This window comes from Ananas comosus, linkage group 18, assembly GCF_001540865.1.
Source record: "Ananas comosus cultivar F153 linkage group 18, ASM154086v1, whole genome shotgun sequence".
NCBI classification, from domain to species: domain Eukaryota; kingdom Viridiplantae; phylum Streptophyta; class Magnoliopsida; order Poales; family Bromeliaceae; genus Ananas; species Ananas comosus.
Window position 1 is genome coordinate 572,749 of NC_033638.1, and position 16,348 is coordinate 589,096.

Sequence of the window (16,348 nt, forward strand, 5' to 3'; positions counted from 1 at the left end):
GTTTAATTTATTTATTTATACTTACATTTCTTCTTTTTTTTATATTGATATAAACTAATCTGAATTATTATATTTTTTGTGTAATTTTTTATAAATTTTACCTTAGTGTTGAGTTGTTTTTTATTATTTTCTTTTGCTTTTTTTTTTTCATTCTTAATATACTCTTCTTTTTAATAATGTATCTATAATATTTTTTTTATAAATTTTATAATGTTCACTTTCTATTATTTATAATTTCTCGTGTGACTTTTCTAAAATTAACTGTAAATTGTTTAGTTTATTCGTCTAAGTAGGCAGGTTAAAAAAAAAACTGCGTTTAGTTTAAAAAAATTTTTTAGTTATTACTTCATTGGACTCGTAATATATATATATCTCTCTCTCTCTCTCTCAACTCGATCTTATGAACATTTTCATAATACACTCACCACGAAGACTCAAAAATCTACTCCATTAAAGGAGAGTTCTGTGACCTCAAGGTGGTTAAGAGGTGACACGTGTCGTCCTTAAGCTCTCCTCTCTCTTTTAAAACTTTGCACTCGGTCTACACAAATATAACATACACCAAATCTATTTTCTTAATTTAAAATTAAAATATAATTTAATGGATATATTTACACTATATAATAAATTTATGTACAAAATATTATAGGGTTTAAGTTCCAACAATATGGACTTATCAATATAGTGTTTAACATATAAATATACACCTTGTGCATGATGTTACGCCCCGGATTACTCGTTTCTCTGGGCACGCTAATAGACCCGCCGTATACATAGGAATTTCTCCTGTATACGAAGCGAAACAGAAAAGTACCGGTAATCAAACAATACTACAAACAGTAGTATAGAGCAGGGGTACAACTAGGCGTGAGAACTACTGCAAAAGAAGTAGTCCTCAGTGGGTACCGTCCTCAAACTCATCGGCTCACTCACTAAGTCTACAGATCAGTGATAGAAAAGGAAGCTGGAACAAATCTACAGCTATATGCCACTATCCTATCATGAACCAACACTACTATCTGTAGAGTAATGCAACCTCAGACCCAAATCCATAGGGACTGTGAACACACCTGTCCCAGGGACTGTGAACGCACCCATCCCGCCTGTAGAATCCTAAATGCTACCTTCACACTAATTAGTTCGTGGAGAGCAAGTCCAACCAGGACACTACACAACGCAAACGCACAAAGCCCGACTCAGGAGTGGCACTCGTGGGCTCTACCCAACTGAGTATGTAAGCATATCTCTACTAAGCTCAATCAGGCTCTAACAGGCTATGATCAAGTAAATAGGGTCCAACTGGTCTAACAACCAAAACTCATGTACCCTCGGCACAAACTGATACAAAACCCGCAAGCTGAGTCTACCGTCAACCTTGACGGCACCCGACAGTCCGAAACAGCCTAGACACTGCTATAAAAATAAGCTCGGCATCTCCGCACGAGCGTAACTGCATTCTACACTATCCCAGATATCTACCGCCAACAAACTGCGGTGATACAGATCAACTACAGGTCCTAAGCTTTCGGCGTATCAAATGCACACAACAGTGTGGATACTATCCACGATAGCTTCAGAAGCTATCTGCGTATCAAATGTGCACTAACAGCGGGAATACGAAGCACAACAGCTTCAGAATCTATCTGAGTATCAAATGCGCACTAATAGCGTGGATACGAAGCACAAAAGCTTAAGGAGCTAACCGATAGTTTATAAAAAAGACTGTGTAGAATCTACAGTTGAATATTACCCAAGCTCAGCATCCCGCACGAGCATAAATGCATTTTAAACTACCCCGAATATCCACCGCGCTGAAACTGCGGTGATACAAATCAACTACCACTCCTAGAGCTAAATCAGGTAGTAGAAGCAATTGACGGGTTAAATCGCTGGTTTTCTCCTAAGTTAACTTCCAAGTCCAACATGTATATTTATTTAATTACTACAGTATGCTCCAAATTCAGATTTCATTTAACATGCTAATCAATGAATTCGAGCTAAAACATGAAATAGAGAAGCTGAAACTATACATGTCTACTATGTGTATGCTTAGGAGGCAAAACCGATGATTAACCCACCTTCAAAGCAATTCCACGGCAGCAAGAAGGTCCCAAAAACACCAGAAGGTTCAGCCGAGATCACACTGCAACAGCAACAATACTTCTCCAAGGCTCTACACATCGAGAATACTATAATTCCATCAAACTTACGAAATGCAGCACTTAAGCTTAACTTTTTCGCAAATATAATGCTAACTTCACCTTTCAAATCCCAAATCAGGTGTAGCAAAGTCTCAAAACCAGTAAACCAAGATGGAATATCACCCTCTGGTCCAAACTCAACTTCCTCCAAGGATCTGAACACAAAAGCATAAAAATGCATCAATAACCCAAAATTTCAGCACTTAAGCTTACATCCACCAACTACAATGTCAAAACTCACCTAATCACCTTCAAATTAGGTGAGAAATGTCCCAAATCCAGTGAACAATGTTGGAGTAAGCTTCCCTGGTTCAAAATCCTATTTCCTCTAAGACTAGCATAAAAAAAATCCAAAAATCATACATTTAGCTCAATGGTGCCAGTAGCAAAAATTTTAAATTTGATGTCACGCCCCGGATTACACATTCCCCGGGCACGCCGACAAATCTGCCATATACAAAGAAATTTTTTCTGTATACGAAGCGACGGCTGTACCTGTAAACCATACAATACTACAAACGGTAGTATAGAGCTGCTAGAGTAAACAGAAGCTAAATAAATGGAGTTCCATATACATAGTCCAATACAAAAAATACAAAGCTACTCGCACTGGCCAGTTAAGTATACTATGTACATGAACTCAAAACAAAACATCTACCTACAGTAGGGGCACCTCTAGCTCGGTTCGTCGGGTAGGGCTCTAACTCGCGACGCTCTTGCCTCGATCCTGATCAGCAACAGCAGCAGCCGAAGACGATGGCTCTGCAAGAATGGTGTAACAACAGGGTCTAAGAACTACTGTAAAACAAGTAGTCCTCGGTGGGTGCCGCCCTCAACATCATCGGTCCACCCACTAAGTCTACAGAAGGAAGCAAAGGTAGTAATAAATACTGGAATAAAAATCTACAGCTACCATTTATTACACTATAATGTTCTATGTTGACCTACTGTAGCAATGTCAATCCTGACCGAATCTCTTTAGACACTGTAAACATACCCGTCCCAGGGACTGTGAACACACTCGCCCCGCCCAGTTGAGACTATCCAGCTACCTCCACACTAATTAGTCCGTGGAGAGTAAGTCTAACTGGCATGCACGACACAAACGCAAAAGCATAGCGCCCGCCTCCGGAGTGACACTCGTGGGAGCTACCCAACCGAGTATGCAGCGTATATCTGTCGAGCTCAAACAGGCTCCAACTAGCCAAAGTCATGTAAACAGGGTCAAAACAGGTCTACAAACCAAACCCACGTGCCCTCGGCACAATCTGAAACCAAAATAAGAATCTGGGTCCACCGCCAACCCGGACGGCACCCAATGATCCGAAACAGCTAGACTCTGCAAAAAAATAAGCTCGGCACCCCAGCACGAGCGTAAATGTCTTCTAAACTACCCCAGGTATCCACCGCACTGATACTGCAACGATACAATCGAATCACGGCTCCTAGAGCTAAATCTGGTAGTTCAAGCATATGACGGATCAAAACGCAGGTTTTCTCCTAAGTCAAGTTTCCAAGTCCAACATGTATAAATGTCACTTATTTAGCATGCTTAAATTCAGGTTACAGTCATAGCTAATCACTAAATTTAATCTAATCACATTGTAGATCAAACAACAAGCATACATGACGACTATACATTTCCTCATTTACTTAGAGGTAATCCGATGAAAACCCACCTCAAACGCGATTCCTTTGGCAGCAACTCGATCTCGGATCACAAGTAACACAGCTGGAAACACCTCCAAACCAGCAACAATCCCCTCAAAATCTTGACGTTACAATTCGCCCAAAATCCAGCAAAAACCATCAATTCACCAAAAATATCAGCACGTAAGCTTAATTATCTCAACTCCAATATCAAAACTCACCTAACGATCTCCAAATCAGGTAAGGGCAGTCCTGAATCCAGCAAATACTGATGGTTGATGCGACTCAGGTCCAAAATCCCACTGCCTACAAAGATAGCATCAAGAAAAGCTAAAAAATCTCATTTTCAGCTCGAAGTCAACAATAGTCCAGAAAAACCCCAGTTCGACCAAGCTAACCTCAACCAAAATCTACAATTTAGGGCTTTATGGATTCCTCGGGAAGTCTAAAATCCAGCAAACCAAGTTTTACCGCAATCCGACCTTCCTACGTCGCGCACGAGCCAAAACACTGGAGGTCGTCGCTGAAGAACTACAAAATCAGCACCTATCAAGCTTGAAGTTGTGGATTTTGATTCAATTTATGGCAATTCGAGGGTAGAAGATGAAATCCAAGGGTTCACTACAAAGAAGGAGTGAAAAGAGCACACCAGGGTCACCCTCCATCTATTTATAGGCTGCTGGGAGGATAAAATAAGCCCCAAGAGAAGTAGCTGTAATCTGGTGTCCCTGCAGAAACGGGCGTTTCTGGGCGCCCGGAACCATGTTCTAGGCGACCGAAACATCCAGGCTGCACAAATCATTCTCCTCGGATTCTCCGCTCGCGGTGTGCTACGCCCGTAAATGGCTCCGGCGGACCTCACCTACCACTCTGCCACGTGTCGAAGCAAACGATATTCACGATGTAGAGTTTCCGGACCCATTTCTGAGCGCCCGGAATATAGGATCCGAATTGGCTCCAATTTCAGTTAAATTTAACACTCAGTTCTAGGCGACCTAAATCATGTTCTGGGCGCCCGAATCTGGCAAAACTCCAGTTTTGCTTATTTGAGTGCGCCGAGTCCAATTCTGCATCAAATTCGTACAGAATTGACTCCGACTGAGTCTGACACTCTCCAGAGATGTCAACCAGTCATTAATACTGAAGCCAATCCTATCCAAAGCTCAGGAACACTACATCTGATGAAAGTGCTAATGAATTTAATAAGATTTGTAAAGTTTTTGATAAAATTACTTTAGTTAAAAAATTAAAAGTTTTGAAAGTTGCTATACATTTCACCAAAGAATATTTTGGTAAAAATTGTGTGAGAACCCTCTCAACTATTAAGACGCTTTGAAAGTGACTACTCAAATTTTATTTTTTAATTAATTTTTAATAATTTTTAATATTTTATGACTAATTTTAATATATGTATATATATTTCTATTTCTATTCTTTATTATTTTATTTTATTTACTACATTAAAGGGAGGTTTGGGGACCAAAGGTTAACACTAGTCCCTCCCAAAACGCTCCTTCTCTCTCTCTCTCGTCTCTCTCTTCCTCTCTCTCTCATCCTCTCTCTCTCTCAATCATCTATATATATATATATAATACTTATTATTCAATTTTGATATCAAGAATTTAAAAATTTGATACTTCAAATTTAATTTTAACTATAACAGTTTATTTCCCAATTTTTAAATTTGATAATCAAATTTTAAAGTTAATTTTATATTTTAATCTTATATTAATTCAAAATTTTAAATTAATTTATAACATTTATTGTTCAAATTTTAAACTTCAAAAATTTAAAATTAATCTCTAATCTATAAAATATTAATCACATTATCTTATTAATAATTAATTAAATATATTATATAATTTATTTTATTAATAATACAGAAAAAATCGCGTAATAAATTAACCTAATAGATGCAATTTAAATCACGTAATAATATCGCTGTATAAAAAAATACAAAATTTACATTTCAGGAGTTAAAGTTTTAAAAATATAATCTATATATGTGTCATATATGTAATTATTTTTTATTAACAATTTCTTTTACAATTTTTACTTTCTTCTATTATATGAAATTATTTGATAGATTTATCTCAAATCCTTTCATATAAATCTTTATAAAATAAATTGTTGTATAAATTTACTTTGCGCATATACTAATTTTAATAAATTTTATTTAAATAGATTTAAGTATTAAATTATTTTTATATAAATTTTATTTAATTAATAATTAGAGTTATAAAACTATAATAAAAATATTAAAAAAAAATAAAATTTATTATAAAAAATAATTTTATATCCACAGCATCGCTCGGGTATTTCACTAGTAAAGCTAGATTTAAAGGTAAACTTCTTAGAACACTTTTGCGCTTAGAGTTTCATGTATATTATTATTTATGCTTTAGTCCTTAATTCTAATACTGTTAGTAGTTTGCCGAAAAAATTAGGGTTAATTTCATACAGGTCTCTACAAACATAGTGAATTATAAATATATCTCTACAAAGTTCAACTTTTATATGTCGTCCTCCTGATATTTTCAAATATATTCATATTGTTAGAAAAAATTAGTTAATCATGAATAAAATACTTAACCTTGGATAGTTAATGAGGTGAATTGATCTTTTTACCCCTCTTCAATCAACCACTAGGACTTTTGGAAGGATATATTTGTAAGGCAAAAAGGTCATTTCACTTATAAAATAAACAGTGCTTTAACAGTAATAAACTAGAGGGACATATTTGAAAATATTAGGATTTTTGTAGGGACAACATATGAAAGTTGAACTTTGTAGGCATATATATATTTGTAATTCACTATATTTGTAGGGACCTATATAAAATTAATCCAAAAAAATTATGTTTTTAAAAAGAAAAATGCCTATTTATTTTATTAACTTAAAATTTGATTAAAACTTTATTTTTAATTAATATTTTATTTTTTTAAATCTTTAAATTTAGATAGTAAATTCAAATATCAAAGTTTAAATTCTAGCTCAAATTTTAAATTTTTAAAGTCAAATTCAAATTTTAAAATAAAATTCAGTAAAAAAAATATTATTATTAAACAAAATTTTTTGTTTGCCAAACAATTTTCTAAAATAATATCAGAAAAATCGCTTTCTTGCTCACTCAGTCAAACGCTCTATACCTTTTAACCAAATTTAATTTTTTAAATTAAAATTATTTCTGCAGAAATTATTTTTTCAAAATCTTCGCGGAACAACCCTTAAATTTCTTCTAATTAGATCTTTATCCCAATTTCATTGGATTCAATTTTTACCAATATTTTTTAAATTAGATATTTATTTGAATTAAATAAAATAGCCAGATCCCACAATAGATGAGATCTTTATCCTAATTCCATTGAATTCAACTGTCCCAAAAATTAATATAAAAAAAATGGTGGCTACATATGTGTAGTATTTTGCATGCTCCTATTGGTTTAAATTTAAGAAATTAAATAAACAATGTTCCACAAATAAGATAGCTTTTTTTTTTTTCGTTTTAAATTCTCTTATGCAAATTAGGATGTTATTAAACTAAGCACATTTATCAAAAATACAGCTTATTCCCATAATATATTATGTAATATATGTGTTACACATCATATTCTGAATGATATAGTAATTGTTTCCAGATTAAGACTTCGTTTGGAATTGCGGGGAGGTTGTGTTACGGGCGGTGTGAAACGACGATAAAAAAAATACCCTATTTGTTTCCGTACGTAATTTTACGTTCCGCATATTGCAGTTAGTCGGTTACGATATATTTTCTGCGGTCACATCGAAGAAAACAGAAGCATATCCCTATATGCTTTTTCTCAACTACATTCTATCTAATAGCGTTAGATCCGCCTCAATACCAAACTAAGGCTAATTACATTTAAGGCATGTTTGGGAGAGATATAAAAATATTAGGATAAACTTTAAATACCACCCCTGTGGCTTCGCATTTTCTCACTTTAGTATCCTATGGTTTAAAGACTTAAAGTGTATCAATTTAATATTCTCTAGTTCCTTCTTTTTTTTTTCGTCAGCTCCTCTATTAACATTTCTTTAAATTATATATAAAAAACTTCAGGTACCCCACCTTGATTTATCGAATAATCACTTAAATATCTTTTAGTTTTAACTTTGTCACTGATTTAACGAAAAAAAAATAGTGAAGGGGATAATAAAGAAAGAAAAATTAAACCACGGGGTACTACCTGTGGTTTCTTTCTTTTTTTTCGTCAGCTCCTCTGTTAACATTTCGTTAAATTATATATAAAAAACTTCAGATACCCCACCTAGATTTATCGAATATTCACTTAAATACCTTTTAGTTTTAACTTTGTTACTGATTTAACGAAAAAAAATTAGTGAAGGGGATAATAAAAAGAGAAAAATGAAACCACATGGTACTAAATTGATACACTTTAAACCAAAGTGTACTAAAATAAAAAAGTGCGAAAACATAGAGGTGGTATTTAGAATTTTTCCAAAATATTATAATGTAAGAAAAACAAAAAGAAATAGTATAATGAATTTTTTTTGACAAAGAGCTGTTTGGAATAAAAAAAAATTAGTAAAAATATAGATAACCCATCTGAACTATGGACTGTTTTGATCCAACTTTTTAAAATTTCAATTTTACCATCCATCTTTTCAATTTGTGTGATTCGGTTTAGTCAATAATATTTTGACTTCAAAATTTAAGCTGATTATTTACTTCAATAAACTTACAGTTGCGAGAATTGTACGAAGTATGCTAATTAAACTTATAAAAATAAATTACACATTCAAATTTGAAATCAGAGTGTCGTTGACTGACTCAAATCAAATAATTTGAAAGGGAATGATTTAAAAAATAAGTCTTAGCTATACTTGGTGAACTTGGTGAACTTGAGCAATTACACACTCAAGTTCACCAAGTACGATTTTTTACCTAAAAAATAAGTCTTAGCTATATAAAAAGAAAAAGGGAATGATTTAAAAAATAAGTTCACCAAGTTTTCAAAGTGATTTTTTACTTAAAACCCCTCTAATTTCTCCAAAATTACACACTCAAGTTCACCAAGTACGATTTTTTACCTAAAAAATAAGTCTTAGCTATATAAAAAGAAAAAGGGAATGATTTAAAAATCGGGTTGAGAGCCAACTAGTTCGACCGGTCTGACCATGACTCTCTTTATAAAGTGACTCAAGTTAACCCTTTGAACCTTATAATTCAAAAAAATCACTTTGAAACATTTCAATCGGTCGTTCAACTATCGAACTGGTCTGATTTTTGTTAAACCGGCCGGATTTGTTTGATCAAGTCATATTAAATTAATTCAATGGCTTAAAATCAACGTAGCAATTTTTATTTTCTATTAGCATGGACTAGTCTTATAAAAAAAAATAAAACTTAAAAAGTTATATTTACTTAGAAATAAGTATTTTATAATTAAGTATAATATTATAATAATAATATATGTATATTTTTCTATAGAACATAATTAAAAGTGATAATTATATATCTATGACGCCATGCTGATGTCGCTGGCTATTTGCCCTGATTTCATCATGTGGTTTCACGTTTTTTCACTTTAATATCCTGTAATTTAAAGTGTATTAATTTATTACTCTATAATTTTATTTTCTTTTTTCGTCAATATTTTGTTAAATTATATACAAAAAAATTTAGATACCCCACCTAGGTTTATCGAATATTCACTTTAGTACCTATTAGTTTTAATTTTGTCACTGATTTAATGAAAAAAAAATTAGTGGAGGGAATAATAAAAAGAGAAAAATAAAATCATGCGTACGAAATTGATATACTTTAAACTACAGGGTACAAAAATGAAAACGTGTGTAACCACATGGGTGGTTTTTAAAGTTTTTTCTATAATATTAGATTAAAGATTATTCATTTTAGTTTCTACTCTAGATTAAAAATAGTTGTTTATCATAAATTTATCATCTTTTGTCCAACTCAGGGGAATGATTCACTGCTTTACAAAGACCGTGAACGATTCATGGCTTTTCAAAATAAGGATTTCTGGAAAAAATAAAAGAAAAAATTTTAAATACCACTCATGTGGTTTTGCACATTCTTACTTTACTACCATATGGTTTAAAGTGTATTACTTTCATAAACTATAGTTTTATTTTTATCTTTTTGTTATCCTCTTCACTATTTTTTTTCGTTAAATTAGTAACAAAGTTAAAACTAAAGGATATTAAAGTGAATATTCGATAAACTATAAATGAATATCTGAAGTTTTTTTGTATAATAATTTAACAGAAATTTAACGGAGGTGCTGACGAAAAGAAAAAAATGAAACCACATGGTACTAAATTGATACGCTTTAAACCACAGAATACTAAAGTGAGAAAGTGCGAAACCAAAGGGATGGTATTTGAAGTTTATCCAAAATAAAATTTTAGAAGGGGTATTTTGAGAATTAGAATTTTGTAGGGATTAGTTTGAAAAACATCCGCTTGTTCTGTTAATTCTGTTTCTCGATTCCCCATTTTAAAATATAAAAAAAAAAAAAATTTGCTCCCTCGCAAAACAGATTCAAAATCAAAACCCTACTACCTCGTATTCATCTCCTCCTCCTCCCCCTCCGCGTCTTTTTGTGATTTCAAATTCTCGAATTTTCGAGGGATTCTTATACGATTTTTTCTTTTCTTTTTTTTCTTTTTTGTGGTGGTGGGGAGAGGGGTCGCGATGAGCACCGAGGTGGAGAGGATCGACGGGGAGATCCAAGACATCTTACGCGCTCTCCGGTGAGATCCTTCGCTCCATTTGATCTTTTGTTGTGATTTTTTCTTTTCTTTTTTTGTTTGTTTGTTTAGGGTTTGTTCGATTCCATCTTTCGTTGTAAATTATTTTGTTTTGTTTTGTTTAGGGTTTTGTGGATGTGATCATCTGATAGTGAAGATATTTATTTTTTTTCTTTTTTTGGGGGGCTAAAATATTAAAAAAAATCTTATGTAAATATTTGCGTTTTCACTTTTTTTTTTTTTTTTCTGAGTTCTAAAAACGTACATAGTCCCGTCCATCACGGATCCATCACTGTTCCGTCTATATTATACGATATATACCAAAAATGTTCCTTAAAATAATTCTTTAGAACAAGTATAAGGACAATTTCGATAATTTCGCGCTCTTTATTAACGTCATAGTTTCTGAAAATATTTCTGAAATTTTGAGAAGTAAAATATAAATTTTTAAAAGTTAGGAAGGGAAATTGAAAATAAGTATTTACATGAAAGTTGCTTTTGTCTTTTGAAGTAAAAATTGACTTTACATAGAAATTATGAAGTTGGTATTAATTTTTTTTTTTTAAGGAGAGATTTGAAAAGGGGTGGGTGTTCTTTTGTGAGATTCAATGAATAGTTCGATCATCACATGCATTATAAAAAAAAAAAAGAAGAAACATGAAGTATGTTGATCTCGAAAAGCAATTAACGGAAGGAACTAAAATTTTACTTGTTTTAGAATAAACACAGTCAGACCTGTCGAACCGGCCGATTTGATCCGATTTTAAAATTGTTGGGGTTAATGTGATGTTGTACTTCAATCAAGGATTTAATTGCCGTGGCACGAGATCGTACTGAAAACTTGCCGGTACAATATGGCACAGTGCGTGTCAGGCCGTGCCAATGCGAATTAATCATGATATATATATATACATATATATATATATATATATATATATATATATATATATATATATGTGCCGACACATAATAGCACGAAATATTTATTTTTTTCGCAACAAAATATTCTAACTATTTATTATGTATTTTTATCAAATCTTTTGAATTTTATTGAGAGAATTATTTACTAATTTAAACAATAGACGGTTTTGAGCTATGCCATTAGCACGGGGGTTGTATCGTGCTAATATTTTATAGACACGATATGGCACGGTGGATACGGCCTATGTTGACGGGCACTTAAATCTTTGACTTCAATTTCGAATCCTATTTTGAAACTTCAACTCATAATCCTTACTGCAGCATCCTGTCAGAAACAGTAGTAGCACTTATTCTTACTTTTTTTTTTATAGTATATAGGAAGATTACAAACCAACCGTATGAAGAACATTTTTTGGCATTTTTTGTGTAGATTAAGTATTTGGATTTAAGTTTGTAATACGGCATCGTTTTGGTTTTATTTATTGCTCATTTTATGCATCTCAAAGATCTGTTACAAAAAAAAAAAACATTCAAGTATGATGCACTGATTACAGTTATTATTTACATGGAAAAGCTGTTGGCTTTTACTGCAGAAATGGATTCCAGAAACTGGACAAGATCACAGACAGTAACAGACAGCTTGGAGAGCTGGAAAAACTCACTGTCAAGATGAAGAAATGCAAGCTGTGGGTTTGGCAAACTTTTTCTATTATTATTATTATTATTATTATTATTATTCCCTGGTGGTAAAATGTTTCGATGGTCCCCGTACTATACCAACATTGCAACAGAGTACTTAAAACTTTTTCATTTATCGCAATTCCGTGATCCATCCTTGGCCGCTAGAAACAACTGACCTGAGGTTTTTTTTTCTATAAAACTTTTTTATTGGTCAAATGATCCTTCCAAAATTTTATTTGGCCAACTAGACCTCTTCTTGCCAACTCAGTGCCATGTTGGACAAAAATGAGAAATGCGGTTAAACGTTCACCGTCTTAAAAAGTAATGAATCATTCTCCGCTTTCAGATTATTATCGTTGTTTATAGATTTCTTCTTTTTTTTTTGTATAGGTTGTGAGGATTTTTTGAGATTGTCAGAATTGTATGCGGATTATTGAAATTTCTGTTTAATTGTTAAAATTATATGGATAGACTGTTAAAATTTTTTGGATTGTTAAAATTGTATATGATTTGTTGAGATTTTTATGTGATTGTTAGAATTCTATATAAAAAATCAAAAAGAAATGGTGAATTATTTACCACTTTGTTTCTCAAAAATTTTTTAAAAGGCTGTAAATGATTCACTGTTTCCTAATTGTCCTTCCATTCTAGCGCTGAATTGGACGAAATAGAATTATTTGGCCAAATAAAATTTTGATAGAATTATTTGGAAATTATAAATGCTTTAAGGGTTTATTTGAAAAAAAGTCTGTCCTTAACTCTATCGCATGAAAACTACAATAGCGACGCCATTTCACGAGAGGGGTAAAATGGTTATTTCACATAAAACATAGATTTCTCCAACCGTGTATGAGTGAAAAATTTAGGGACTACAATCTCAGTATCATTATTAGTTGTAGAAGGTTAAGTTTTTAGCCATGTCTAAGCTTTTATCAAATACGCGAACTTTTGACATCGAAACTTGTCCATTACAGTTTAATTAGAGAATTTGACAGCGCAATTGAAGATGAGGAGATTCGAAATCTGCCAGAGGTGAATTGGCAGCTTGTTGAGAAAAAGCAATTAATGGTTGGTGACTTAACACTTTTTCTTTGCCGACTTGTCGATTCGTTATTTCCTACTAACATATAACCAGTTTATCTGTCATGTGGCAGATAAGAGAGTTGAATTCGTATGTTACGTTGAGAAAAACGTAAGTAATGAAATTTATCTCTCTAATATTTGCATTATATTGTGTACGAATGCACGTGGTTGCATAAACCATCTAGTTTTGTAACAAAAAAAATATAGAGTTGTATCATGTAGCAAAGCGACAAGAAAAGCCATAATCAACTCTTTATGATTAGAATTTTTCTTTTATTGAATAGTTTGATGAAATGGTACATAATTTGCAAGGTTACAACAAATAGTTCCTACAAAAGATATGCATAAAACATTTGGCATGTATTGATATTTCAAGGTAGAGAAATCAAAGATTATTTTAAGGTATATTTTTATTTGTTTTACTCGCTTAGATAATTATAATCTTAGAATCTGTTTGGCTCTACTTTTGCCTACTTATTTGCAGCTGAGGCGCAAGTCAATGAGAATATATGCCTAGCATCAACTTCCTAAATCCAATTTTACAGTTCAGGAATTTTATTTGCAAAGACACTATATTCTACTTCTGACAAGAGAAAATATGATTTGTGAAGAGAGGTGTTCTAGGGTCTTGAAATGCTAAACTTTCGAAGAAAGATATTCTGATCGTTCGCTAGTATTTTAACTTAATGTCATTCCACGATATTCTCAAAATCATATTTTTGATCACGGATGTGCAGTTTTGCATGCCACTGTCTAGCTTTTCCGCCTCTATTATTTTGCTGAAACCATATTCATTTTTCATTCTTTGGTGAGTTGGTCTAGTTGAGTTTAGTGGTATCTAATTCGCTTATTATTAAATTTTCGAGTTTATTGAGTTATTAATTTGCTTATTATTAAATTTTCAAGTTTCTTGAGTTATGTCGAATCGTAAATTTATACATCCTCTCTATATATATTGATTATTACAACTTGTAGATGTATATGTCTCCTTGAATGCAGGTATAAAATGAGCCTTGGTAATAAAAAAGATAAAGGAATCTTTGATATGGGTAGCGGAGGTAGTGATCATTCTTCTAGGTACAACTTGGAAGTGGCATCAGGTTAAGCTCAACTTCGCTCGCAAAAATTTCACGTAATTTCAACTAAGCAAGGATTATCATGCCAGTCAGCACGGTTCGGCATGATTGATCCATGCCGCCTATGTTGACAAGCCCATGGCGACAGTGTTGACATACAAAATGTGATAAAAGTGGACTCAACTTTTCGTACTACGAACTTTTTGTTTCTTGTACCATTTACTTACCTATCTTTTTCTTTTTCTATTTTTCTAATTTCCTGAACCTTCTGTATGAATTTTTCAGCAATGTCTAATTCAGAGCTCATCTATGCCGGAAAAAAAAGGATGGATGAGATCGACCAAGCTATCGAACATTCCAAAACGGTTGATTGTTGTCGATTTGCCAAATTTCTATATCATAATCTTGACTTCTGATGGTTTGATAGAAAAGTTATCTCGTAGGTTGTGGAGCAAACTATCGAAGTAGGAGGTCAAAGTGCTGCAACCCTTAAGGCCCAAGTAAGTGTATTTACAAACACTATTTGAAAAAAAAAAATCAAAAATATATATAAACATCGTCAATTCAATTGCCGATTGCATGAATTCAAGATGTAAGTATGAAAGTGTAATCGCATGATTCCGCAGACTGAACATTTGGGCCGCATTGTCGATGAGATGGATACGGCTCAGTTTTCCATAAAAAAGGCTTCTCGAAAGGCAAAAGAACTAGGGCGTAAGGTTTGCTCTTTCCCTCCACTCTAGGGCTAATAGTTTCTGAGTAGCTTTGTCGTTTCTGCTGATACTCTCGCTTTCAGGTGGCTACTGATAAGTGCTTCATGTTATTTCTATTTATGATCATTTGTGGTGGAATTGTTATCATGCTTGTCAAGGTATGATCTCTCGCAGCTTTCTTTGTGATATATGATGCTAAAATCTCAGCTGATCAGCTAAAATGCAAAGCAAAAATGATTGTATATTTGTAAATAATAAATATGAGTATAACACCTTAAGTGATGATATTCGAAAGATACTCAAATTATAAGTGATTATGCAAAATTAAACTAGGCATGATTGGATGTTGAAGCATCTTGTACTGCATTCCTTATTTCTTTCATTAACTCGAGGGGTGTTTATAACGTGTTTATAACTCCTCTAAACTAACAAAGATGTATTCTGCAATAACTTCTATTTACCTTTATCAACGATTACTTAGCATTAGTTTATGTTTTACGTAATATTCTGCTTAACTTCTTTTAACAATGTTCTCAACATTTGCTTCATATCATTAAATTGTTTTCCGTTTCCGAAACTTCTTTTACTCTTTTCTTTTTTTTTTTCAGGTTGTAAATTCGCATAATGAGAACGCCAAAGATATGCATGGATTGACACCGCCTCCGCAAACCACCAGGAGATTGTTATCAGCTAAGTCTCATAGAGGCTTTCGGTATTCTTCGTAAGTAAGAATTTGTAGGCTCGTTCGCTTGCATTCGGATTTAGGTTCTTAGCAACCATTTTATTTCTTATCTTCAAGAAACATAATTCGCGAGCCTCGCAAATCTTATTATTTTTTGTTCTGTACATATAACATATCTTACCCCTTTTCTTTCTTTCTTTCTTTTTTGTTTTTTTGATTTGAGGTATTTGTGGTGCTCTCTTTTGTGGAATTCTATGTTAATACTAATAAGGCAGTATTGGAGTAGTCTTCTAAGTTAATCCCTGAACTTTAGTTTTTTTTTTTTTACTAATTGACACTTGAATTTTCAATTTGGCAATTAGACTCCTTAAATTTGTATCGAATAGTTTAATAAACTCTTCTCTTCAAATTAAGTTATTAATTATACAATTATTTTGGTCGTATGTATTGCTTATAGTTTTATGAAGCTTTAAAAATATTAAAAAAAGTTTTTATCTTTTATATCTAACAAGTTTAAAAAAAATAATAAAAATTTAAGTTCGGCTTATTATATATAAAAATATAAAAATGCTTTGGATCCCTCAC

The 16,348-nt window shown here is 32.6% G+C and overlaps 1 protein-coding gene across 1 annotated transcript; it reads left to right on the plus strand.

Moving 5' to 3' along the window:
* Positions 10,401 to 15,993, plus strand: LOC109723922 (novel plant SNARE 13-like). The gene is made up of 11 exons (XM_020252435.1): positions 10,401 to 10,422; positions 10,542 to 10,610; positions 12,122 to 12,214; positions 13,184 to 13,277; positions 13,364 to 13,401; positions 14,292 to 14,392; positions 14,654 to 14,733; positions 14,812 to 14,868; positions 14,995 to 15,087; positions 15,165 to 15,239; positions 15,690 to 15,993. Exons 2-11 carry the CDS (start codon positions 10,552 to 10,554, stop codon positions 15,804 to 15,806), a joined length of 807 nt encoding a protein of 268 aa, XP_020108024.1. The 5' UTR covers positions 10,401 to 10,422; positions 10,542 to 10,551; the 3' UTR covers positions 15,807 to 15,993.

What these genes read in the sequence shown, in the direction of transcription:
- LOC109723922 (XM_020252435.1), top strand. Translation starts at nt 10,552, where the DNA reads ATGAGCACCGAGGTGGAGAGGATCGACGGGGAGATCCAAGACATCTTA. An exon ending in TTGAGAAAAAGCAATTAATG is followed by an intron (nt 13,278 to 13,363) that starts GTTGGTGACTTA and finishes GTCATGTGGCAG; the next exon opens with ATAAGAGAGTTGAATTCGTA. An exon ending in CAAAAGAACTAGGGCGTAAG is followed by an intron (nt 15,088 to 15,164) that starts GTTTGCTCTTTC and finishes TCTCGCTTTCAG; the next exon opens with GTGGCTACTGATAAGTGCTT.